The sequence below is a fragment of the Vulpes lagopus genome, chromosome 11 (assembly GCF_018345385.1).
Source record: "Vulpes lagopus strain Blue_001 chromosome 11, ASM1834538v1, whole genome shotgun sequence".
NCBI lineage: Eukaryota > Metazoa > Chordata > Mammalia > Carnivora > Canidae > Vulpes > Vulpes lagopus.
In genome coordinates, this window is record NC_054834.1 from 9,766,998 (window position 1) to 9,792,248 (window position 25,251).

The 25,251-nt window shown below is 34.3% G+C and overlaps 1 protein-coding gene across 2 annotated transcripts in view; it reads right to left on the reverse strand.

Moving 5' to 3' along the window:
- The window catches only part of CDK13 (cyclin dependent kinase 13), a 122,862-nt gene that overhangs the window by 38,154 nt on the left and 59,457 nt on the right, over positions 1–25,251 (reverse strand). For both annotated transcript variants that reach the window (XM_041723082.1, XM_041723081.1), the window contains exons 6-7: positions 7,730–7,919; positions 6,009–6,065 (exon numbers count right to left, since the gene is read on the reverse strand). In XM_041723082.1, the coding sequence (XP_041579016.1) occupies positions 6,009–6,065; positions 7,730–7,919 (247 nt within the window). The remainder of the gene's footprint in view (positions 1–6,008; positions 6,066–7,729; positions 7,920–25,251) is intronic.

The following is a 25,251-nucleotide window of genomic DNA, read 5'->3' on the forward strand; positions in this document are numbered from 1 at the left end:
CCCCACTTGTATGCTTTCTCTAAAATAAATCTTAAAAATAAAAAACAGAAACAGAAAAATAAACCACCCCATTTACTCCCATAATTAAGTTTAACTCCAAGTAATAAATTCCATAAACTAGCAAAGAACACCCCACACAAAATCCCTCAGCCAATAAATTTAAAAAAACAAATGATAATTTCAATAAGCTAGTATTCTTAGTAAAAACTAAACTTTGTAAAGATCCAGAAATAATGGTCTCAACATTAAATATTCTGAATTTCAATTTCTACTGAATATCTTTCATCTGTAAATCTCATTAACAGTTTTCAAAAACAAAGCAGACACAATTTCTTTTCCACTAGGGGAAAAAAAACACTCTGAAAACAAGAATACTTCCTTTGTTTTGTTTTGTTTTTTCAAAACTTCTAACTTAATGTGGTCAAGATACTAAAATGTTAAGTTATCAGGCTTTTGTATAATAAAACTTTCATGTGGAAATCTCAGGTAATTTAAAATACCTAATGTTATCAAAATATTTCAATTATAGCCTTCTCACTGGGTATTTAAGGAGCTTTACAGTAGATTCAAAAATGGAAATGTCATACAACTTGCTGGAATACTAAATGAGTAGGGTTCATTAGGCAAAAATAAAATATATTATATGAAGGCCATGAGAGCAGAGACAGTAAAATTCAGCAGACTGCTGTAACAACTGTAAAAAACTGCCATCAGCCTAATAGTACCTCCAAAGCAGACTCTAGATGCCTCTAGAGCTCTGCACCTGAAAGCTACTTTTAGGTTAGATCCAGAGTCTTACCCAAGAAGCACTCCAGTATTATGAAAATAAAAAGCCTTTCTGTCAAAAGATTCAAGTTTGATTCTTAGCTCTACCACTGACTAGTGAAATTTTGTAAAATTTCAGTTTATTTTCAAAATGTACATAAAAGGGAAGCCTGGGTGGCTCAGCGGTTGAGCATCTGCCTTTGGCTCAGGGCGTGATCCCAGAGTGCCAGGATCGAGTCCCCCATCAGGCTCACTGCATGGAGCCTGCTTCTCTTTCTGCCTGTGTCTCTCTGCTTCTCTCTCTGTCTCTCTTGAATAAATAAATCAAAATCTTTAAAAGATAAAATAAAATAAAATGTACATAAAAATATTTACACAACTTATCTCAGAGAACTGCTTTCCCTTAAAATAATTCTTGCGAAAGGGGACATTGTATAATAAACTATGTACAACGCTAGTTAAGTTTGTTCCTTCTTTATAAAAAACAAACGTTTTTTGAAACTTTGAGCTAGGTACTGCACTAAGTGCCAAGAGACGGCTGAACCAAACAAAGAGCCAACCAACTAAAAATTGTTGTGGTTGTTTAAAGCCTTAAAGTCTGGTAATGAATTATAATAATATACTTTAAATACTAGGTAAATTAATGAATAATGTACTCTGGACACATAAAGGACGATGTGCCTAATGTTGACTATAGGATTTAGGATGAATTTTTCAAGGGAGGTAATGCTTGAACTGCACATGGAAGGAAAAAGACAAATGTGTCAGACTGAGATAATGGAAAGTATAATTCCATACAAAAGGAAACAACTCATGTAGACTCACAAAGACACTTAAGAGCTCAACTTGTTTAGGGATCTACAAATAGTTCAACATTGTTATTATCTGGTGGGGGGAGGGGGCGGCAGGGGATAGTAGTAAGAAACGCAGAAGAAAAGAATGTTAGGGAGGACCAGAGGCAGGAAAACCAATACAATTCTATTTAGAGTGGTTTGTGTGAGACATTATCTATATGAGAGAGTGACTGGATACATTTAACTAAAACAGAGAATAAAGAAAAAAGGAACAGATTTTTTTTTCTTCTGGGGAATGTGAAGATAGGCTTTGTAACAAGATGTTTAATTTAAAGCACTTACAACACCTGAGTGGAGTTGTCCAGCAAACACACAGGTTTAGAGATCAAAAAAAGATAAAGGCTTGAAATTGAGATTTATAAATCTTCAGCTTTAAGGGAATGGATGAGATTTCCCGTACATGAAGAGGGAGGAACACCATACCTTAGAGGATTAAACTGCCTTTCCCATTTTATATGCTCAAAAATGTAAGCTATTCTGTTAGGGCCAAAGAATGTACAATTTAATCCTGAAATCATAAGGTCAGCAATCTAAATAAGAATTCCATTCCTAAAAGCTTGTTTAGTCACATTATTTATTGTTATTAATGTTATTAGCAATCTTATTACAATGGTTCTAATATTGGCCCAGGGTCTCCCAGAAGATCCTCTATATTATCTACAACCCCAAAGCTCCCTCCACTAATCTATACTAGGAGGGTCCTCCAGACCAGAATGACCCTCTCTTGGATCAGATTTGATCAAGCAGTTACTATGAATGTGTTTTAAATTTTAATGCATTAAAAAATAAAAGTTTAAGTACGGTCCCTGTCTTTAAAAATGACAATTCTAGCTTGAGTGAAAAGACAAAAACACAAGTAATAAATCCAGCATATAATTTCATCTAGTCCTTGGACAAGCTGCAAGAGGTAATACTTTCTCCGTTTTCCATTGATACCAATAGCTATATATAAGAAAAATTGTTTTGCTTTTAATGGCAATTTTATGAAAAGCCACTAGATGGGGATATTGCCTTTGAAAATGTTGCTCAAGAAACTATTTTGATCACAGTAACTTGTAGAACCATAAAAGATGTCTCCAATACGCTTTAAATAGGTTTAGAGATTTTAAATCCATCATCTTAAAGTTGAGAATAATGAGACAAAGATTAAATGACTTGCCCAAGATTCCACAACTGCTTAAATAAAGGGCAATGCCAGGACTAGAGCCAAAGTCTTCTTTATTGAGTCCTAAAGGTGTTATGTTCCTTGCATTTAAAAAGTAAATGTGCGAAGTTACAGTTTCGCCTTTAGAAAATGAAATTAACTTCAGTTTATATGGAAACCACATATTTATTTATATGGGACGTTCACATAGAGAAAAAGATATCCCATCATTTGGGAAAGCACTGGAGCAATGACATGGTAAAATAAAAACTCAGAAGTGGGTATATTACTGTGGCTGAAAGTTTCAGAAGAGTTAATCTTAAAGTAACTACTGAAAAACAATGAACAGGTATAAAGAAATAGACAAAAACCTCTGGTCTCAAATTCTGTATTTCCAAAGGCCAAATGGGAAGTATAAATATTGATATATAAAATGAGAAAATTACTGTAGTTTAAAGAAATCATTTCCCCCTAATTTTCCACAGTGGTTCTCCTTTCTTCCACCATAGCACACCTGAGGGTGATCCATACTACGTCACACACACACACACACACACCTCCATCCTGAATTCCTAAGTATTGACTATCCCTCCATCCGGTTCTCAAATTCAAAAAAGATATCTGAAACTAAATAAGTGAGGATGTAGTTGAAGCTATTCCAGTGGTAAACTGAAATGTGCTCTATTTAGAAACAAAAAAATCTTACAGTAATTTCCTGAACACTTCAGTTATTCTGTCTATAACAGCTATACTTAGAAAATACTTCAAAGTGACTTAACATTTGGATGAGTTTTATTACAGTAAAGCCTTACCTTTCTTCCTGCTTATAATGACAAAGAAATATGAATGAAAAATCATTTGTTAGATGTTTATTTCAAGCAATGTCTACAAAAGTTGGGACAATATTAGATCTGCTAAAGGCAGGATGTTAAAACTTGGTATGTTATTAAAATTTACTAGGACAATGTATGTATTTTAAAGTCATTCCATTAAAATGAAACCTACTTCTCTGATTTTAAAGAAACTGGAATTATTCAAATTTGAAAAAGAAAAATTTTAAGAGAGTGCATAAGCCCTTAAAAGACAGGCTATTTGGTTACAAAACAACACACCAAGTTTTTAGTTACGAATTTGGGTAAGCAGAAAAATTTAGTATACATTACCTGAAGATGCAAATTTTAAATTTTCTACTTTTGTAAGCTCAAAATTCCTCTATCAGTTCAGTAGAGCAATGGGGACCATGGCTCAGTGAACACACCACAACCTTGGCACTCCACTGATACTCAACATTCCATTTTAAAAGGTAAAATAAATAGGAAAATGGAGTTTGACTTTATAGTCAGTTTTTCTGGAACATATCTATTCCAATATAAATAAGTACCAGCATAAAAAGAATCTATAAGATGAAATATGGTAATTTAGCTGTTCTCCATCTCCACTGAAACCTAACATGAAAACAAGAAGAAAGGGATTTACATTCAAGTATGACAAACACACACCTGTATTAAGAAAGGATGATCTAAACTACAGTGAAATCTCAATTAACCAGCCAGGTAGACAAAACCCTTAATATTAAGCAGAATTTTCCCTTAAAGAACAGTCACTAAAATTTAGTTGTTCAACTAAACAAACATACATCAAGAGAAGTTTTAGATTAAGAGCATATTTGGCAAAAAATAAAATTAAAATTAAAATTAAAATAAAAAAAAAAAGGAGCATATTTGGCCAGTTTGGTTTTTCCTTGTTTCTACCAAGAGGCATTATTATATATGATGGAAAACAAACAAACTGGGAGTTGGAAACTTCAAACTATACACTCTTGACTCTGCCAACAAGTATTTTCTGATCTTTAAAGTCACTCAACCCTTTCAGTCTTCCCAAATGCAAAATGAAGGTTACAGTTTTTAAGCTTTAAAATAGTTTTAAACTTTAAAAAAAAACACACACACAATGCTTTCTTAAAATAAAATAATCATTAGAAGTATAGCAAGTCAAACAAGTGAAAGTGGAAAAGCTCTGGCTAATGGGGAATTAGGTGGCTGGAGCCCTGTCCGTAACAACTGGTCTACACCATAATTTCTGAGGGGTTTAAGGAATTCTAATGGATCTAAAACACACCATTTAAAAACCTCTCCACACCAAACAATGAAAGGAATTTTCAGAATGATGTGACAGCCACGGCAGCAAGATTCAAAAATAAACACATTTTTCACCATAAAAAATTCAAACAAGAGGATTTTATGAACTAACCAGAAACTGGCCAACATTCAGTGAAAATAAAAACCTATTTCTGAGAATTTCAATTAATGATACATCACTCTATTAAATTATGGTTACACTAAAGAACTTACAGAATAGCCAAACATAAATTATCTCAGAATATGTATCTGAATATAAAGAAACACTCCTGTTTGACAGGAAAGAAATGGGCCAAAATAAAGATATATTAAACCCAATTAATTTTGTAGTATATTTACATAAAACCCATTACACTTCACAAAAGTGTTTTATTTTGAAATTCCCTATCAGTTTTTTTTTTTTAGATTTTATTTTTAAGTAATCTCTACACCCAAAATGGGGCTCAAACTTACAACCCTGAGATTAAGAGTCACATGTTCTACCGACTGAGCCAGCCAGATGTTCCCACTTTAGTTCTAAGAAGACAAGTCATATTTCACTACCACCAAGCCCAAAGGAGCCAAATGGGATATACATCCCAACTGCAGCAAGGGAAGCTCCACATGGAAATGTTATACAATGGAACTTCCTATTGTTTAAACAAACAAGTTTTTTTTTTAAATAAAAGGCTCTAATGAAATTAAAACAAATATAACTATAGATAAAACTATAGTTTAAGAAAAACAGAAGTCCAAAATATAGCTAAAACAAAGTTTGTAAGTTTAAACATGCAATATAAGATTTTTCACTAAACACAAAAATCATGAACATCTTAATATCTGGATTTGCATTAGAAATTTAAGTATGACTTTTACAAAATTCTTAAGTTCACTTAAGATACATTTAAAATGGCACATTTTTAAAGAAATTATATTTACCTGTAAATGAAGGAAAAAACCAATTATTCTTAAATTGAGATAAATACATAAGATTTGTAATGAAAACAGTCAATCGAATATGGTATAACAATGAATAGTAAATTTCCCTTTTCTTAAAAAAAATCAATAAAGTATTCTTAAAACTGGTCAATTCTATTGTCTGTAATAGTCATTTGAAAGCACTCTTACCTTTCTTCTGAGCTATACAATCGAGCAAGTCCAAAATCTGCAAGTTTTATTTGCCCTCTGGCAGGAGACAAAAGGAATAAAAACGTATTAGTCTACTCTGAAATCATATATATTTATATCCACTGATAGATATCTAAACATATCATACATATTCATATTCTATTCTTAAAACTATTAAAAATATACTAATATAAACTTTAACTTTCATCACACAGCAGTACACTAAGTCCTACAAGGAAAGGCAAATAGATATACATAAGGTAAAAAAAAAAAAAAAAAAAAGTAGTACTTTTCCTTTGGTAATTTCAGCTCCTATTCTAGTACCACCACCACCATCACCGATACTACTACTATTATACTAGTATTAATAGTATTTTAGCACTATGTAAGAGTTCCTATTTAGAAAAGTACATTTCAATGAAAATAAAACAAACTGAGATCACTTCTGCTACTTAGTAATTAGACATATTACTTGTTCAATTCAAATCAATAATGCATATGAACACATTGTTTTATTTTCTAGTTATTAGAGGGGCTAGGTACATAGAAACCTTTCTACTAACTAAAATCAGAACCAGGCATGTCTCACTTAAACTAACGAGTAGCACCAAATACAACAAAATTATCAGAGCTCAGGTTATGCTGTCAGTAAAATGTTTAACATAAGTTTTAAATACCTAGTTATGTAGGGGCACCAAGGTTGCTCAGCCAGTTAAGCATGTGACTCCTGATTTTAGCTCAGATCATGATCTCAGAGTCATGAAGTCAAGCCCCATGTCAGGCTCTGCACAGGGCATGGAGCCCGCTTAAGATTCTCTCTTTCTCTTTCCCTCCCCCATCCTCCGCTTGCACTCTCTCAAAAATAAAATAAAATAAAATAATAAAATTAAATTTAAAAACCCCTACTTATGTGCATGTAAACATACTTCAAAAAAGTTCACTTTATTTTTTTTTAAATATTTTATTTATTTATTCATGAGAGACAAAGAGAGAGAGAGAGAGAGAAAGAAAGAGGCAGAGAGCAAGGGGCCTGCTTCTCTCTCTGCCTGTGTCTCTCGATTCTGGGACTCCAGGATCACTCCCTGAGCCAAAGGCAGAAGCTTAACCACTGAGCCACCCAGGCGTCCCAAAAAACTTCACTTTAAAACTGTGATACTGGGGGGGGGGGGGGGGGGGGGGGGAACCCTGTACCAGTATCAGGTATAAAAAAATTTCTAAATTAAAAAAAAAAAAATTTCTTAGATCTATTCTTAACCTAAAGCCAAAATCATATTATTAAGTACTAAAATATCCATTTACAGTATTTGGAAAAAACAAAATGAGAAAACCAACTAAGCCAACTTATTTTATGTACATTAAAAACTATTATTGGAAATTAAAAAAATTTTTTTAAAGATTCCATTTATTTATTCATGAGAGACACAGAGACAGTCAGAGACACAGGCAGAGGGAGAAGCAAAGCTCTTTGTGAGGAGCCGGATATGGACCTCGATCCCAAGACCCCGGGATCATGCCCTGAGCCGAAGGCAGACATTCAACTACTGAGCCACCCAGGTGCCCCTAATTAAAGTATATTTAACACAACTTCAGATGCAGCTCAAGCCATAATATTGGTGATTATGTTAAAAGTTTGAGCAATAAAATAAATTTTAAATCTTTTTAACAGAATCATGATATATATAACACCCACTTTAAACACATATATCAAACTTACATCATACCTATTGTTTAGAAGAATATTTGAACACTTAATATCTCTATGCAAAAAGTTCTTCTTATGACAATAATCCAGACCTTCCATGAGCTGTCTCATAAATGACTTTATGTGATTTTCATTAAAATGAACCAAGCCTGATTCCAGTAGTCCCATCAGATCATGGTCCATATATTCAAACACCAGATAAAACGCACCTAAGAGCAAGAATAATGAATTCATTAAAATTTTTTATTCTTACAACTTTTTATAGGTTCAAAATTTTAAAAATTACAATGCTGTGGAGAAAATTATTTCTTGAAAAGAAATCCTACTTTGTCACTTCAATAACATTCATCTTTCTCTCTGAATTTATTATCAATAAATGCATCCCAAGGAAACCTCTAACTCAGTTTTCTTCTTTTCTTCAGAAAGAAGAAAACTGTTAAAATATAAAATCAACCCTACAGTGCATAGTTTCTGGGTGTGATTAACATAAAATAAGTTCTTAACTGTTTTATATATTGAACAAACTGTCTCTCAGCAGAAGCTGAATAAAATCAGTACAGTTCATTAAAGAAAACTTAAAAGTGATAAAAGAATTGTGTTCCATAAAAAAAAGTCTGGGCCCAGTTGGGTCTTCAGATGATTTCTATAAAGCCTTCAATAAGCATATAATTTAATTCTGTTTATACAGCTCCAGAGCATTTGAAAGCAAACTGCAACTTTATTTTGTAAAACCAGCTTAATCTTGCTACCAAAACCTAAAATAGCACATAGCACATATACAACTGTATTTATAAGAAATTCAAAAGTCCTAACTGAAGCTCATACAAATTGAATCCAAAGCTGTATCTAAAAATATTCCAAAGTTTATCAATTCAAGAATGGAAAAACTAATAAAAGTAAATATATCTATCAAAGAAAATAAGTTAATATGCCAAAAAAGTTATCTGAAGAAAGCCAATATTCAGTTCCTAATTAAAAACAGAGTGAAGATCTCACTCATAGTAAAGTTAGAATAATTCTTAAAAGTTGGAAATTAAAGAGTGCACTTGTGATGAGCACTGGGTGTTGTATAGAAGTGTTGAATCACTAAACTGCACACCTGAATCTACACTGTATTTTAATTAACTGTAATTTAAATAAAACATTTCTTAAAAGTTTATAAATGGTACCTCTTTCAAGCCAACAACCAAGTAAAACAAAAGGAAAATATTCATTACTAGTAACTGCTCTAGAAGTTAGTAAAATTATTACTTTTTTTGAAAGTCAGTAAAATTAAAGACAACGTATAAACACTGAAAGAGAGAAAAATACAATTATTGATGGATGACTATTTTCCTTGAAAATCCAACAGAATAAAGAGAGAGTACCTAGGTTAGAGAAAATCATATATAAAAAGCAAAAGACTTCACACACACAAGTAACAACTTAGAAAATAAATTTTAAATATCTCCACAAAAGGAAAAAAAATTACTACAAATGACTAGGAATAAACTTTAAAAAGACAGACAGAAATTCATGATATACCAAACTGTTAAATTCTGTATTTTAAAACAATTTCAATAAAAGAACCAAGGATTTGTTTCTATTTTCTTTTGCTGAGAGGATACTTATCTTCACAAAATAATTCTAAAATTCACCTTACAGAAAACAAGAACCAAAGTACCAGCCAAGTGTTTCTGAAAATTAATCTACCAGAGATTAATATTATCTGTAAAAGTGTAATATATATCATAAAACAAAGCCTAAATACATATCTAATAATTATGAAAGTAATCATTTTAAGTCAATGAAGAAAAAAAGAGGGAAACTGGTATTGAGACAAACATGTAACACCATAGGGAGGTGGGGAGTTACTCCAAAGACAAAACAAAACGCCATTAAAAAACCAACAGATTTTACTAAATAAAAATTTAGAATCACGTACCTAAGTAAACAATATGGAAGAGAGGTAAAGGCAAATGACAAACTGGAGAAACATATATGCTACAAAATTAGAATATCCTTAATATCCTTAATATTATTTATATATATATAACAAAGTCTTACAAATCAGTACATATCCTACAATAGAAAATGAGAAATAAAATGAACTGCCAATATGTAAAAGATATTTATGCCCAAAATACATGAAAACATTGGGGCACCTGGGTGGCTCAAGTCGGTTAAATGGCTGCCTTCAGCTCAGATTATGATCCCAGGGTCCTGGAACTGAGCCCCACATGGTATTCCCTGCTCAGCGAGGAGTCTTGCTTCTCCCTTTGCCTCTGCCCTCCACTTGTGCTCTCTCTCTCTCTCTCAAATAAATAAAATCTTATAGTATACAACTTTAACTAAAGGGAAAAGATTTTATTTTTTAAAGATTTATTCATGAGAGACACGGAGAGAGCAGAGAGCACGGCAGAGATACTGGCAGAGGGAAAAGCAGGCTCCCTGATGTGGCACTTGATCCTGGAAACCCGGTATCACGACCTGAGCCAAAGGCAGTTGCTCAACCACTGAGTCACCCAGGTGCCCCTAAAGGGAAAAGATTTCAAAAAGAAAGACAATAAATACATAATATTAATAAATACTGTGAAGTATAAACAGATACTGTTTTATAGTGCCAGTAAATTAGAAGATTTATAAAATATTAGCCAATATACAACAAAGCTTTAAAAATTATATTCTTTTACATAGCAAATGTAAAGATTTAGCTATAAGCATGTTCACTAAAAGAAATGTAGTATTAAATATTTAAAAGCAAAACAATAAGCAAACAAAAAAGAAACAAAAAACCTGAGTTATTATAATACATCTATACCATATCATGCACCTTGAAAATTACTGTAGAGGTATAATATCAATGTGGAAATGTATTAATGATGTTGAGTTAAATAAAGTAGGTAGATTATAAAATAAGTACTCAACAGATCTATATTTGATGGTATTAAATAACAGAGAAAGTATTTAGAGTTTGCACAGTGCAATACAGTTGCCACAAGTCACATGTGGCTATTGGACACTTGAAATGTGGCCAGACCAAATGTGCTGCAAGTATAAAGCATTCACCAGATTTCAAAGAATTACTACAGCAACAACAAAAAGAATATAAAATATCTCAATAATTTGTTATACTGATTACATACTGAAATGATCTAGTAGGTATACTGGGTTAAATAGAAATATTTAAATTAACAACTGATTTTTTTAAATTAGGCTAACAGATTATTTTAAATTAAACTATTAAAAAAAATAAAATAAATTAAACTATAATGGTTTGCATTCTATTTCAATTAGAACTGAATTAGAGATACAAGAATTGACATAGGAGAGCTAAGATTATCTCTCTATGTAGATAACATGATCTTTTGGTCCCTGAAAAAAACATAAACATTCAAAGGAAAAAAAAATTAAACACAGTAACACAATTTAGAAAAATAGAAATATACAGTAGTCATTAACATAATTACCAGTTAAAAGACAAAATAGACTATTTCTAATAAGATATTAATTTTTTAAACTTAGGAAATGTACCAAATTCTTCAAAGCTAAAGTAATAAGACACTCTTATAAGACAGAAAACTATTTGCAAAAAAAATGCATACATTCTTAGATAGGAAAGTTCAACATAATAAAGATGTCAATTTTCCCTAAATAATTTATAAATTAAGCACAAGATCAATTTTTATCTTTTTAAAATTTTTATCTATTTATTCAGAGAGGGAGAGAGAAAGAAAATGTGAGCAGAGGGAGGGGCAGAAGGAGAAAGAGAATTTCAAGCATACCCTGCGCTTAGCACAGAACCTCAGGCAGGGCTCACTGGATCTCATGACCCCAAGATCATGACCTGAGCTGAAATCAAGAGTCAAATGCTTAACCAACTGAGCAACCCAAGTGCCCTGACAAGCTCAATTTTTAAAAATACAGAGTTTTTCCTATAATTAAACATAAAATTGATGCTATATCCATGTAGAAAAATAAATAAGAATAGCAATGAAAACACCTAAAAGAGAGAAGGGGCATGAGGCACTACCAGATATTTATTAATGTCTATTAACTAAAAAGTATAATATTGCTAAGTGAACATGAGATGAAACAGAAAATCCAGAAATATACCCAAGCATATATAGAACTTTAATATATGATAAAGATAGTGTATTAATGCAATGGGACCAAAGACAGACTATTAGGCATATTTGAGGAACTGAATGGGCAGATAGAAATAGATATAACTGATCTGTTACTCAAAACATGTACCAGCATAGAAAAAAAGCAAATTAACTAGTGCTAAATATAAAAAATAAAATCATGAAAAGATTTTTTAAAAAACACAAATTTCTTCATTACCTCAGAGAAAGGAAAACTTTCCTAACTAGGAATCAAATCAAGAAGCAGTAAGAGAAAAACACTTTGATAATGTGAGTATGTAAAACTAACAATTTGCTGCATGGCTAAAAACACTACAAATACATTTAGAAGAGTAAAGCAAAGTGACAAGTATTCATTTACAACTTACATTCCGGAAAACTAATTAATATACATTATAAAAAGTCTAAGTTCGAAAGAAAACGATTAACAAGCTTACAGAAAAGTGAGCAAAAAAAAAAAAGATAACTCACCAGGAAACAAAAAAAGGGCAGCAAACTGCCATTAAATCAATGGAAAGTTGCTTAACCTTGCTCATGATAAAAATTTATTTTTCAAAAAGAATTTTTTTAATTTTTAAGATATTAAAAAAAATCTCTTCAAACAGAAACTTCACCACAATAACAAACTGACAAAAATCCTAAATATTTTGGACACCAGACTCTATCCTACTGCAGAAGCTGTGAGGAACACTCTCATACACTACAAGGAATTTGGCAATATCTAATTTAATCACATTTAGCATTTCCCTTTGACTTAATAAGTCCAATTCTAGGAACCTGTCCCAAAATAAAAATACATAATTACATGGGCACAGAGCTGTTCAATGAAGCATTATTTCTAACAGCAAAACACTGAAAACAAAGCAACATTATTTCTAACAGTAAAATACTGAAAACAGTAAGAGACTGAATAAACTGTGGCACATCCACAGGGTGGAGTACTGTATAGCCATTAAAAGGGATGATGACAATCTCTACTGAGATGGAGTGATCTTCAGGATACATGACTAAATGTGAAGAACCAGGCACAGCAGAACATTTACTATTATGCTCCTTTTATATAAAGAGGGGAGGGTGAGTATGTACAAAAGAAAACTAAAATGATGAACTAAGCATTTAAAAATAAAACGCAGTTGCCCATAGGTAAGGGAGAGACCAAGAACAAGAGAAATGGAAGTGAGACTATTCTGAATGTGGCCTGTTTCAACATTTTGAGTCTGGAATTATGTTTTTTTTTAAGATTTTATTTATTTATTTATTCATGAAAGACACAGAGAGAGAGAGAGAGGCAAAGACACAGGCAGAGGGAGAAGCAGGCTCCATGCAGGGAGCCCGACGTGGGACTTGATCCGGGGACGCCAGAATCACACCCTGGGCCAAAGGCAGGCGCCAAACCGCTGAGCCACCCAGGGATTCCCTGGAATTATGTTATGTTTTACATGACTGATACACATCATTAAACCAAAAAGGGTGAAAAAGTAATGCTTAAAAAACTGGAAACAAATGAACCCAAATGTGTATCAAACTGGCTGTGAATGATGTCTATCATAGTATTTTGACTATGCCTGGTGGCGTATATTCTAAAAACAAAAAGAAACACTAAGAAATCTAAAACTTTATTCAGTAGTCTTCTCAGTAATTAATATTAGTATTGTTATCTTAAAATTATTATAGGTATATTGTAGGACTCTATTAATATCTTGGCAATCAAAATTTTCAGTATAAAAGAAAGGCAAGTATAGGATCAAAGAAATATAAACCCTGTTCTTTTAAATTAAAATCATCTGTGGTAGGAACATCTGGCTGGCTCAGTCCGTAGAGTGTGTGACTTTCAGGCTCATGAGTCCAAGCCCACATTGGTTGTTGAGCCTACTTTAAATAAATAAATAAATAAATAAATAAATAAATAAATAAATAAATAAATAAATATTTCTTTTAAAAAAAAAAAAACATCTATGGTAGTCAGCCACCAAGATGGCCCCCAATGTGTCTTATCTCTTAGTATCTATGCCCTCCCACAGTGATTCAAGGACAGTGTGTGTGACCAACACAATACTGCAGAAGTGATAATGTCACTGACTACCAAGACAAGGTCATATAGATGATGCAGGTTCCATTTTACTTTCTTGGATAATTTGCCCTGGGAGAAGCCAGTCATGGAGCTGTCAGGATATTCCAGCAACTCTTGAAAGGCCCATGTGCTGGGGTGTCTGGGTGTTCAGTGGGTTAGGCATCTGCTTTTGGTTCAGGTCAGGATTCCAGGGATCAAGCCCTGCATTGGGCTCCCTGTTCACTGGAGAGTCTGCTTCTCCCTTTCCCTCTATTCCTCCCCCTTGGTCATGCTCTCTCTCTTTCAAAAAAATAAATAAAATCTTTAAAAAAAAAAAAAAAAAAAAGGAAGGAAGGCCCATGTAAAGAACTGAGACCTCCCACCAATAACAGAACTACCTTTTGCCAGCCATGTGAGGGAAACGGATTCTCCAACTCTCGTCAGGCCTTCTAGTGACTACAGCCCTACTCAACATCTCACAGCAACTTTATTAAAGAACCTGAGCCAAAACTGCCCAGCCAAGATGCTCCCAAATCCCTGCCCACAGAAACCATAAGAGTTAATAGCTTCTAGCATCATCTTTTAAGTGCAACTGCCAAAGAATTAGGTTATATCTGAATAAGCTTCTAGATCTAATTATCATTTGTAGGAAATATGTGCATTAGAAGAACAAGCTAAAAACACCAAAAGGAAGCATTTAGCGAAATCCAAAATGTGGCCAATTCTTCAGCAAATAAATAGAATGAAATTTCTAAAAAGCAAGAGAGGATACTACAGATTCTAGGAGACTTAAGACAATAATTAACTACTTACAATATAGATCTTTTTTGCATTCAGATTCAAACAAAGCTCGTATAAAAAATATTTCTAAGATAACTGGGTAAATGTAAACATTGACTGTTAGATAATATTATAAAATTACTATTTTGTTAGGTATAAGGCCTCTTTCTTTAACATAACCATGATTTCATTATCTATTTATTATAAGCAGCTGATTAACCAAGATTTATGTTTATAATATGATGCTTGGGACTCACTTAAAAATAATCCAGCAAAATAAAAACAAGTAGAGAGAGATAAATGAAACAAGATTAGCAAAATATGGTAACAAATAAATGTAAGAAATGGCGACCCTAGGGTTCATCATCCCATTTAAAAAATTTTTAAGTATATTTAAATTTTTCAATAATACTAAATTTAAAAAACGTGAAACAAAAATGAATTAATAAAAATTTTCATAGGCTTTCAGAATATCTTGAATTAAGGGACATACTGTTCCTATATTTAAAATTTTTTTTTTTTTAAGATTTTATTTATTTATTTGAGAGAGAGCAGGAGCAGAGGAGAGGAGCAGAGGGAGAAGCAAACACCCATGCTGAGCAGGGAGCCCAAAGTGGGCCTTGATCCCAGGACTCTGGGATCATAATCTGAGCTGAAGGCAGATGCTTAACCACTGAGCCACCAAGGTGCCCCAAATTTGGTTTTATTTTTATCAAGGTTATATATTCACATAGTTTTAGGCAATGTTTCAAAAATCAACATTTCCAATCATTTCAAAATGCTTCAGAAGTTTCAAACTGTGTTATGAAATCAATTTAGTAGGTCACAACCTGTAATTTAAAATATATTTATTCAAAAAAATAAAATAAAATATTTATTCATTTATTTTTAAGTGACCTCTATAACTAACATGAGGCCCAAACCTACAATCCCAAAATCACGAGCTGCATGCTCTACCAACTAAGGCTACCAGGTGTCCCACAATCTGCATTTTTAACAAGTTTTTTTTCTACTGTGCATTATTTTCCCTTACATTGTATTTAAACAGTAGTAAAATCATATGTAATAATATTTTTTATAATATAGCATTGCCAAGTGAACTTTCATTTTAGTAGGAACTTATATACATACATAAAGTTAGGAAAATGTCCAGAATCAAAATTCTAAGAATAGTTTATCTCTGTGTGAGCAAATGGGTGATTCTGGCTTTCCTCTTACACTGCCATTTTCTGACTTTTCTATGAGGAACACAAACAGTAATTTTTAAATATATTAACAATTATATCTAATATACAATTTGATGAGGAAAAAACAACCCAACTGAAAGAAATGACAATGCCACAAAGAATGCACATGAGAAATCAAAATGATACACATATATAAGATGATCCATACCTCACTAGTAATTAGGAAAGTACTAAACAAAGAAACAATGGGATACCATTTTCACCTAACAGATTGACAATAACCTAACAGATTGACAATATCCAGTGATTTCCAAATAAAAGAAAACTCATACACTACTACAACTTTTTGACAAAATAACCTGATTACCTATTAATTAAAAATGCAAACGTCCATTGACTTAAGTATCCCACATCTAGGAGTAAACCAAAGGAAATAATAACACCAGTATGCAAGTATACCCGTATATGGACATTTCTAGCAATATTGTTTATCATGGGAAAAAAGATGGGAAAAATTGAATGCCCATAAAGAAATGGTTGAATAAATCTGTATATCCAAACTGTGGCACATTATGCAGCTACATGAAAAAATTTTATCACCTAGAGATAGGTTGTATTCTTTAATAAGAAAAGTAAAATGCAGAGTAAAAAAACTCTTAGCACCAGGACTTCCGGATTCTGGTCTGACATGAAGGGAATTTGGAAGTCACTATACCTGCCATCGCAACAAGAAAATAGGAGAATAAACTGAAAATCAATAACTCTTCTTAGATCTACAGAGAACTGAGGTCACAGAGCAAACACTGCTCCTCAAATTAGTGAGTGAGACAGGTGGACACAGAGAATCACAACTCACCAAAGCAGAAGCCCAGGAACAGAAATCTTCATAGGAACTATTACCAGAGTAGGAAAGCCCAAACCATAATCGACAAATCGCTGAATGCTCTAGTGAACAAGTTTGACAGTTAGTAACTCTAGGGGATCCAGCCTTAGATAGGCTCCCATACTTCTACAAGTTTTGCCATCAGGAAACCTACCAGATTATCACAATGATGATCAGAGAAAAATCATACTGTGCTTCCGGCAAAGGGAGGGGAGAAACAGTCATGATGAAATACACCCAGAGCATTCTGTTCTTAACACAGCTTACTCTCAAGAGAAATTTTATTGCCAGAGACTAGCCGACTGGGGTTCTGCAAGTCTTACTGATCTGGCAGAAAAAAAAATCCAACTCCAGAACATTCTAGCCTTTGACTCAAAGGAAGGAAATACTCAACTGCAGCATCCTTTAGTATTCCTGTCTTAAGGGGGGGAAAGCAAGAAAATTGAAAAACACTTCTGAAGGACACAGCCCAATGATATAGGCGCACTAAAAACAGACCAAAACACAGATGTATAAAATACTTTCCCTCTCCCACTGTAACTTACTTACTACCATATAATAAGGCTCCTGTATAATAACAAAGGAATACAACCGAAGAACTACACATCCCAGACATTTTAAGAAGTCATCTCCAGGGAACTCAAAAGACAGTAGGGGAGATCTTAGCCTCTGACACAGCTTCTGCAAACAGTAGGAACAGCCTAACCACTCAGGAGATAAACATAAAATCTAACACCAAAGCCAGTTCACCTTAGTTTCTTCTAAAGTGTGTCTTAGCAATACACTGTGTCTGGCTTTCAATGAAAAATTAGGGAGATCCCTGGGTGGCTCAGCAGTTTAGTGCCTGCCTTTGGCCAAGGGCACGATCCTGGAGTCCCGGGATCGAGTCCTGCGTCGGGCTCCCGGCATTGAGCCTGCTCCTCCCTCTGCCTGTGTCTCTGCCTCTCTCTCTATGTCTATCATAAATAATAAACATTTTTTTTAAAAAAAGAAAAATTACAAGGTATTCTATACCACAATCTGAAGAGAAAATGCAAGTATCAGAGTCAGATTCAGAAACAGCAGAGAAATTGGAATTATCACACCAGGAATTTTAAGAACTATGATTAATATTCTAAGGGCTCTAACGGGAAAAGTAGACAATACGCAAGAACAGATAGATACTATGAGCAGAGAAATAGAAATTCTAAGAGAATCAACAGGAAATACTAGAAATCACGAACAATGTAACAAAAATAAAGAACGTTTTTGATGGGCTAATCAATACATGGGACATGGATGAGCAAAGAAATCAGTGAGCCTGAAGATGTCAGAAGAAACTTCTAAAACTGAAATGCAAAGAAAAATAAAAAATGGAAAAAAGCCCAAAATACTCAAAAAATGTGAGACAACTACAAAAGGTGTTAACACATATGTAAAAAGAATACTAGAGGATCCCTGAGTGGCTCAGCAGTTTAGCACCTGCCTTGGGCCTGGGGCATAATCCTGGAGTCCCAAGTCTCTGCCTCTCTCTGCCTCTCTCACTTTCTCTGTCTCTCATGAATGAATAAATAAAATCTTTTTTTTAAGAGAATACTAAAAAATAGAAAAAAGAGAGAAAACAAAAAATATCTGAATAATAGCAGAAATTTTCCCAAATTCATAATAACTCCAAACCATATATCCATGAAACTCAAAAAAATATCCAGGAAGATCTACTATGTATGTCAGGTTCAATCAGAAAAAAAAAAAAAGAAAAATCTTGATAGAAGCCAAAGGGGAAAAAAACCTCACTGTATCTATACAGCAGCAAAGCTAATAAAAATAGTATCAAGTTTCCTCTCAGTAAAGATACTGCTTAGAGAGAAATTATAGCACTGAATGCGTGGATTAGGAAAGAAGATCTAAAATCAGTAACCTAAACACGTACCTCTGGATAAAGGGCACATTATTAAAAAAAAAAAAAAAAAAAGACCATTTATTTATTCATGACAGAGAGAGAGAGGCAGAGACAAAGGCAGAGAGACAATCAGGCTCCATGCAGGAAGCCTGATGTGGGACTCGATCACGCCCTAAGCCAAAGGCAGATGAGATGCTCAACCGCTGAGCCACCCATGCATCCCAAAAGGGCACATTAAAGTCAAAATAAGCAGAAGAGAAGTAATAAAAATTAGAAGCTGATTCTTTGAAAGAGTCAAATAAATTAATAAAAACTCTAGCCAGGTTAATTATGGAAAAAAAAGAGAAAAGGTACAAATTACTAATGCCAGAAGTGAAAGAAGACATCACTATTTCCCTCAAAAACTTTTTTTTTAAAGATTTTATGTATTTATTCATGAGAGACACAGAGACAGAGAGGCAGAGACATAGGCAGAGGGAGAAGCAGGCTCCATGCAGGAAGCCCAATGTTGGACTCGATCCCAGGACTCAACTGCTGAGCCACCCACCCATCCCTCTCAAAAACATTGAAAGGATAGTAAAGGAAGAGATGAACAGCTGTATGCCCACAAATTTGGTTATGTAGATAAAATGGATCAATAGCTTGAAAGACACAATGTATCAAAAGTGACACAAGGAAAAATAATTTAAATAGGCCTATATCCTTTTTTTTTTAAGATTTTATTTTTAAGTAATATCTACACCCAAAGAGGGGCTTGAACCCACAACCCTGATATCAAGAATTCCATGCTCTAGGTGCCTGAATGGCTCATAAGCATCTACCTTCAGCTCAGGTCATGATCGAAGGGTCCTGGGATCAAGCTCCATACTAGGCTCCCTGCTCAGCAGGGAGTTTGCTGCTCCCTCTGGCCCTCACTGCCCCCACCCCTGCTCATGTTCTTTCTTGGTTGCGGTCTCTCTCAAATAAATAAAGTCTTAAAAAAAAAAAAAAAAAAGAATAAGCCAAGGATATCCCCTCTAACCACTTCTATTCATTGATGTACTGTAAGACCTAGCTAATGCAATGAGACAAGAAAAGGACATAAATGGTATGCACTATTAGAAAGGAAAAAATAAAATGTCTTTGTTCACAAAGTACATGATTGTCTGCAAAGAAAATCCCAAAGAGTCACACACACACACAAAAAAGTCCTGGAAGCAACTCTAACAAGGTTGCAAAATACAAAATTGATGTACAAAGTTAACTGCTTTTTTATACACCAGCAATGAACTGGAATTTGCAGTTAAAAACATGATTCACGTTAGGAATAAAAATACTTAACTTATAAGTCATAATAAAGTATGTACATTATATACATGAGAAAAACTACAAACCACAATGAAAGCAGTAAAAATTAAATCAATGGAGATATTCCACGTACATGGAGAGAAGACACAATATTGTCAAGATGTCATTTCTTCCCAACCACAATACCTATGTATTTATCACAATCTCAATTAAATTGTAGCAAGTTATTTTATGAATACTGAGAAACTGATTTACAGTTCACAGGGAGTGTGGCACACCTGATAAAGGACTGGTATACAATGTGTACAAAAAGGTCCTTAAACTCAACAATAAGAAAACAAACAGCTCGATAAAAAATTGGCAAAAGGAACATGTGGGTGGCTCAGGTGGTTAAGTGGTCTGCCTATGGCTCAGATCATGATCCCAGGATCCTGGAGCCTGCTTCTCCCCCCCTTTTCCTCTCCACTTCCCTCGTGCTCTCGCTTTCTCTCTCTCAAATAAATAATTTTTTTTTTAATGAGCAAAAGATCTGAACAGATACTTAACCAAGGGGGGAAAAAAACCCACACACAGATGATAAGAATATGAAAAGATTCTCAACATCATTTCTCATTAAGGAATGGCAAACTGAAACAAAAATGGAATACCATACACACCTATTACAAAGGTAAAAATCCAAAACACTGACAACATCAAATTTTGGTGAGGATATGGAACAACAGAACTCTCATTTATTACTAAAGGAAACACAAAATGATACACCTCACTTGGGAAGATAGTTTGAAAGTTTCTTGCAAAATGAAATATACTCTTCTTACTATATGATCCAGCAATCATGCTTCTTGATATTTAATCAAAGAAACTCAAAGAAACTGAAAACAGAAACCTGCATGTGAATGTTTACGGCATTTTTATTCATAATTATCCAAAACTTGGAAGCAACCAATACTTCCTGCAGGAGATGAATGGATAAATAAATAGGGTACATCCACACAATGGAATGTTAATTAGCACTAAAAAGAAACAAAGCATGAAACCATGAAAATCCACAGAGCAAACTTAAATGTATATTACTAAGTGAAAGAAGCCAATCTGAAAAGGCTACATACTGTATGTTTCCAATTATAATGCTGTTCTGGAAAAGGTAAAACTATGGAGACAGTTAAAAAAAAAAAAATCTGTATTTGCCAGAGTTTCAAAAGGTGGATATAAACACATGGACACTAGGGTAAATTTTTAGGATAGTGAAAGTGCATGAGTCTGTCAGATTCTGTGTCTGTGGGGACTTTCTGGGCCCCTTTTTCTTTCTCTGTGTCTCCAACAGTCTCTCTCACACTCCATCAATCTGTGGGGATTCTCTGCATCTCTTCTTCACTCTTTGACCTGTGCGTCTCCTTTTTCTCTCAATTTATATATTTAAATACATATTTCTATTTCCATTTTTAAGCACAAAGGTCTTGAAGAATATGCAACAGGATTGGGAAGTAGTAAAACAGGAAATTTTTTCTTTATACATATTTGTATTATTTCAATGATTAGAATAAAATCATTTATACTTTTATACTTATTACAGAACTTTATTTTGAAAAGAATATTAAAATAATTTCTAGCTAAAAGTCCTTAAAATACAAGAGATTTTAAATTCAGTAAAAGCTAATCACAATTAGCTCTACACTCAGAGGCAATGAAAAGCAATAAGGAGAAGAAATAAATTGGGGGGATAAATTGTATTACTTGTATTTCTGATCCCTTTCACTAAATAAGAGTCATTCCTGTCCATTCAGTTGAATCCTTAAATGTCTGCCAGACCAAAAGATCTAGAACAACCCTCTATAAGAAGTCAAATCAAGAATCTGAGGCTTAGATATCACAACTTGACCTGAATTATAATTGGTGGAAACCCTCCCATCAATCCAGAACAACCCTATGCTTCTGGAGCATTCTACCATAGGCTATTTTAAGATGGACCTCCCTAATCCACACCTACAAGACAAAAGGTACAAAAGGTACCTGAACAAAAAGGCAATTTATCAATCTTCTAAACATTCTTTGTTTTGGGTATTCGGGGAAATACAGCTTTCAAAATTGTATGGCAGGAGTCGAGGTTCCCTTTCTCCTCCTCTCAGTGCTAGGTCTGTACTCAGAACCCATTCTGTCACAAGGTAATTGTTGCAGCAATAGCTCCTTGCTCTCGGGCTTATACCTCACAGGTAAGAGGACCCCACTCCATGCATGAAATCTTAGGAGTAAGTCTCAATCTCATGGACAGCAAAATCTTGCTGTAACTGGCCAGAGACACGCCCCTAAGGAACTAGAAGTAGAGTCAGCTACATCAACTGAGAATAGGTAAAAGGTAGAGCCTCAGAAACAAAAAACCTATGGCTGTTATAGGAGGTAAAGTATGTAGGAAGCAGGTACATTGGTGGTAGAAGACACCAAGACGTATCAACTCCAAAGTAGAGTCAACAACGTTGTTCATTCAAGGCATTGTCACAAGTGCCTATGGAGCACTTGAAATGTGGCTAGACTCAAGGGGACAAGATGCACCATGGATTTTAAAGACTTACTACCAAAACATGCAAGATATTTTAATAATTTTTAAAGATTCATTACATGTTAAATGATAGTATTTGGGGGTATTTTATTTTTATTTATTTATTCTGTTTTTAACAGAGAGTATGGGCAGGGTGGGAGAGAAGCAGAGGGAGAAGTAGAGAAATATTGTTTTTTTTAAGATTTATTTGAGAGAGAGTTTGTACAAGAAGGGCAAGATGTGGGGCGGGGAGGTGGTGGTGGAGAGGAAGAGAGAAAAAGAGTGAGACAGAAAGAGATAGAGATAGAGATAGAGAGACAGAAGCAGACTTGTTTCTGAGGGCAAAGTCCAACAGGGTGCTTAATCCTAGGTAACCTGAGCTGAAATCCAGAGTCCCTGCTTGGGCAGCCTGGGTGGCTCAGTGGTTTAGCGCTGCCTTCAGCCCAGGGCCTGATCCTGGAGACCCGGGATCAAGTCCCATGTCAGGCTCCCTGCATGGAGCCTGCTTCTCTCTCTCTCTCTCTCTCTCTCTCTCTCTCTCTCTCTCTCTCTCTCTCTCATGAATAAATAAATAAAATCTTAAAAAAAGAAAAAAGAGCCCATGCTTAACCTAACTGAGCCACAAAGACATCCTTGCATCTGCGAGTATTTTTAGATAAAGTATTATTTAAAATAATTGGTGGGGAGATGCCTGGGCGCTCAGCAGATGAACTTCTGCCTTTGGTTCAGGGTGTGATCCCAGGGTATGGGATCAAGTACCCCACTGGGCTCCTTGCAGGGAGCCTGCTTCTCCCTCTGCCTATGTCTCTGCCTCTGTCTCCTGTGTATCTCATGAATAAACAAAAAAGAAAAAGAAAAAGAAAAGAAAGAAAGAAAGAAAGAAAGAAAGAAAGAAAGAAAGAAAGAAAGAAAGAAAGAAAGAAAGAAAGAAAGAAAGAAAGAAAGAAAGAAAGAAAGAAAGAAAGAAAGAAAGAAAGAAAGAAAGAAAGAAAGAAAGAAAGAAAGAAAGAAAAAATTGGTGGGGCACCAATTATCTTAGGGTTCTGAGATCAAGACCCTCTGTACTAGGCAGGGAGCCTGCTAAAGATTCTCTTCCTCTCCCTCTGTCCCTCCCCTATCCCTGAACATATGTACTTTCTCTCTAAAATTCAACAACAACACATCTAGCATAACTATAAAAGTTTTAAATTTCTTACAGTAGGGATCCCTGGGTGGCGCAGCGGTTTAGCGCCTGCCTTTGGCCCAGACCCAGGATCAAATCCCACGTTGGGCTCCCGGTGCATGGAGCCTGCTTCCCCCTCTGCCTATGTCTCTGCCTCTCTCTGTCTCTCTCTCTGTGACTATCATAAATAAATTAAAAAAAAATTTTAAAAAAATTTCTTACAGTAAGATTATTCCTAATAGGGAAAACTATTCAAGAAAAGAATGTGAAAAACCAATCTACTTTCAATTAGCCATTCTAGAAATCATCTGTATTAACCAAGATCCTACCTGTTCAAGGTTTATAAATCAGTAATGATTACAAGCAAACACAAGGAATAAAAATGGTGAATTTGAACTAAAAACTACAAGTTTCCATTTGTAAACCTTAATTTATTTTTCAGATTACATATTTCATGTAAGCTCTTTGTATGACATCATTGTAGAATTTTACCTTTCTGAGACATTTTTCAATTAAACAGTCAACAGAAATTCATTGTTTAGAAGTACAAAGATGAGTAACAGCTGCTGACATCAAGAGCCTAATAAAGTAGCACCGCAGACATTAATAAAATAACAGTATAATGTTTTAACTGACAGACCTAAAATGCAGTTGGTATCCTGATTAAAGAATCAAGAAGAAACATTTTAAACTGAGCTTAAAATCAAGGCTAGGAGCAAGCATGCTGATAAAGGCCAAAAGGTAACACTCAGTTTGAGAAACACTTGTGAAATGTCAATATGGAGAAACCTAGCGAAGAGCCTGTAAGTATCTGGAGCTCAGGTGTACAAATATTTTTACAAGGTACTGGCACAGAGTCACTGATGATAATAACCAATGAGAGTATCTGGGAGTAAGAGAGAAGACCACCAAGGACATAACCCCAAGGAACACCAACATTTAAGCATAAGGCACAGAAAGGGCCAACAATTAATAATGGCTATGAAGCCACAGAGAAGAAAGCCAATCTGACTAGAATTTTTCAAGACAAGCCATGAAGACATTCAAGAAGCAAGTCAACATAATGTTGCCCACATAAAGAAAAGACTGAAAAATTCCCACTGATTTGGCAAGAGATCATTAGTGACCTTATCTTAATAAAGTGGTAGGAAAATTCACACCCAATTCATGAATGAAAAAGAAAGAAGTACATACAGCAACTGCTGATTACTCTTTCCAAAAGTCTGGCAACAAAGGAAAGGAACAAGACAGACTAATGGAGTCACAAGCAGACTCAAATCAGAGAACGATTTTTTGTTTTGTTCCAGATAGAAGAGATGTGAGTAGGTTTAGTGCTGAAAATAAGGAGCCAGAAAAGAGGGAAAATGTTAAAATATAGAAGAGATAACACACAACTGAGATCCTAGGAACGCGAAGAAAATGGCTTCAATCAGGAAGAAGAAACACACTTCCTGCGAGACAAAAGAGTGAAATGGGTACAGAGTAAGGTGAGTGCATAGAAAGTTAGAAGTTGAGGCAGTGAAGTCTCACCCTGTAAATATAAATTTCTCTAAAGAGAATGAAGCAGTGTCTTCTCTTAAGAAACAGGGCTCTTTGCTGTGTAGAATTAAACAAGGAGCTAAGGACCATCTAGCAGCCCTGAAGTCCCAGTAA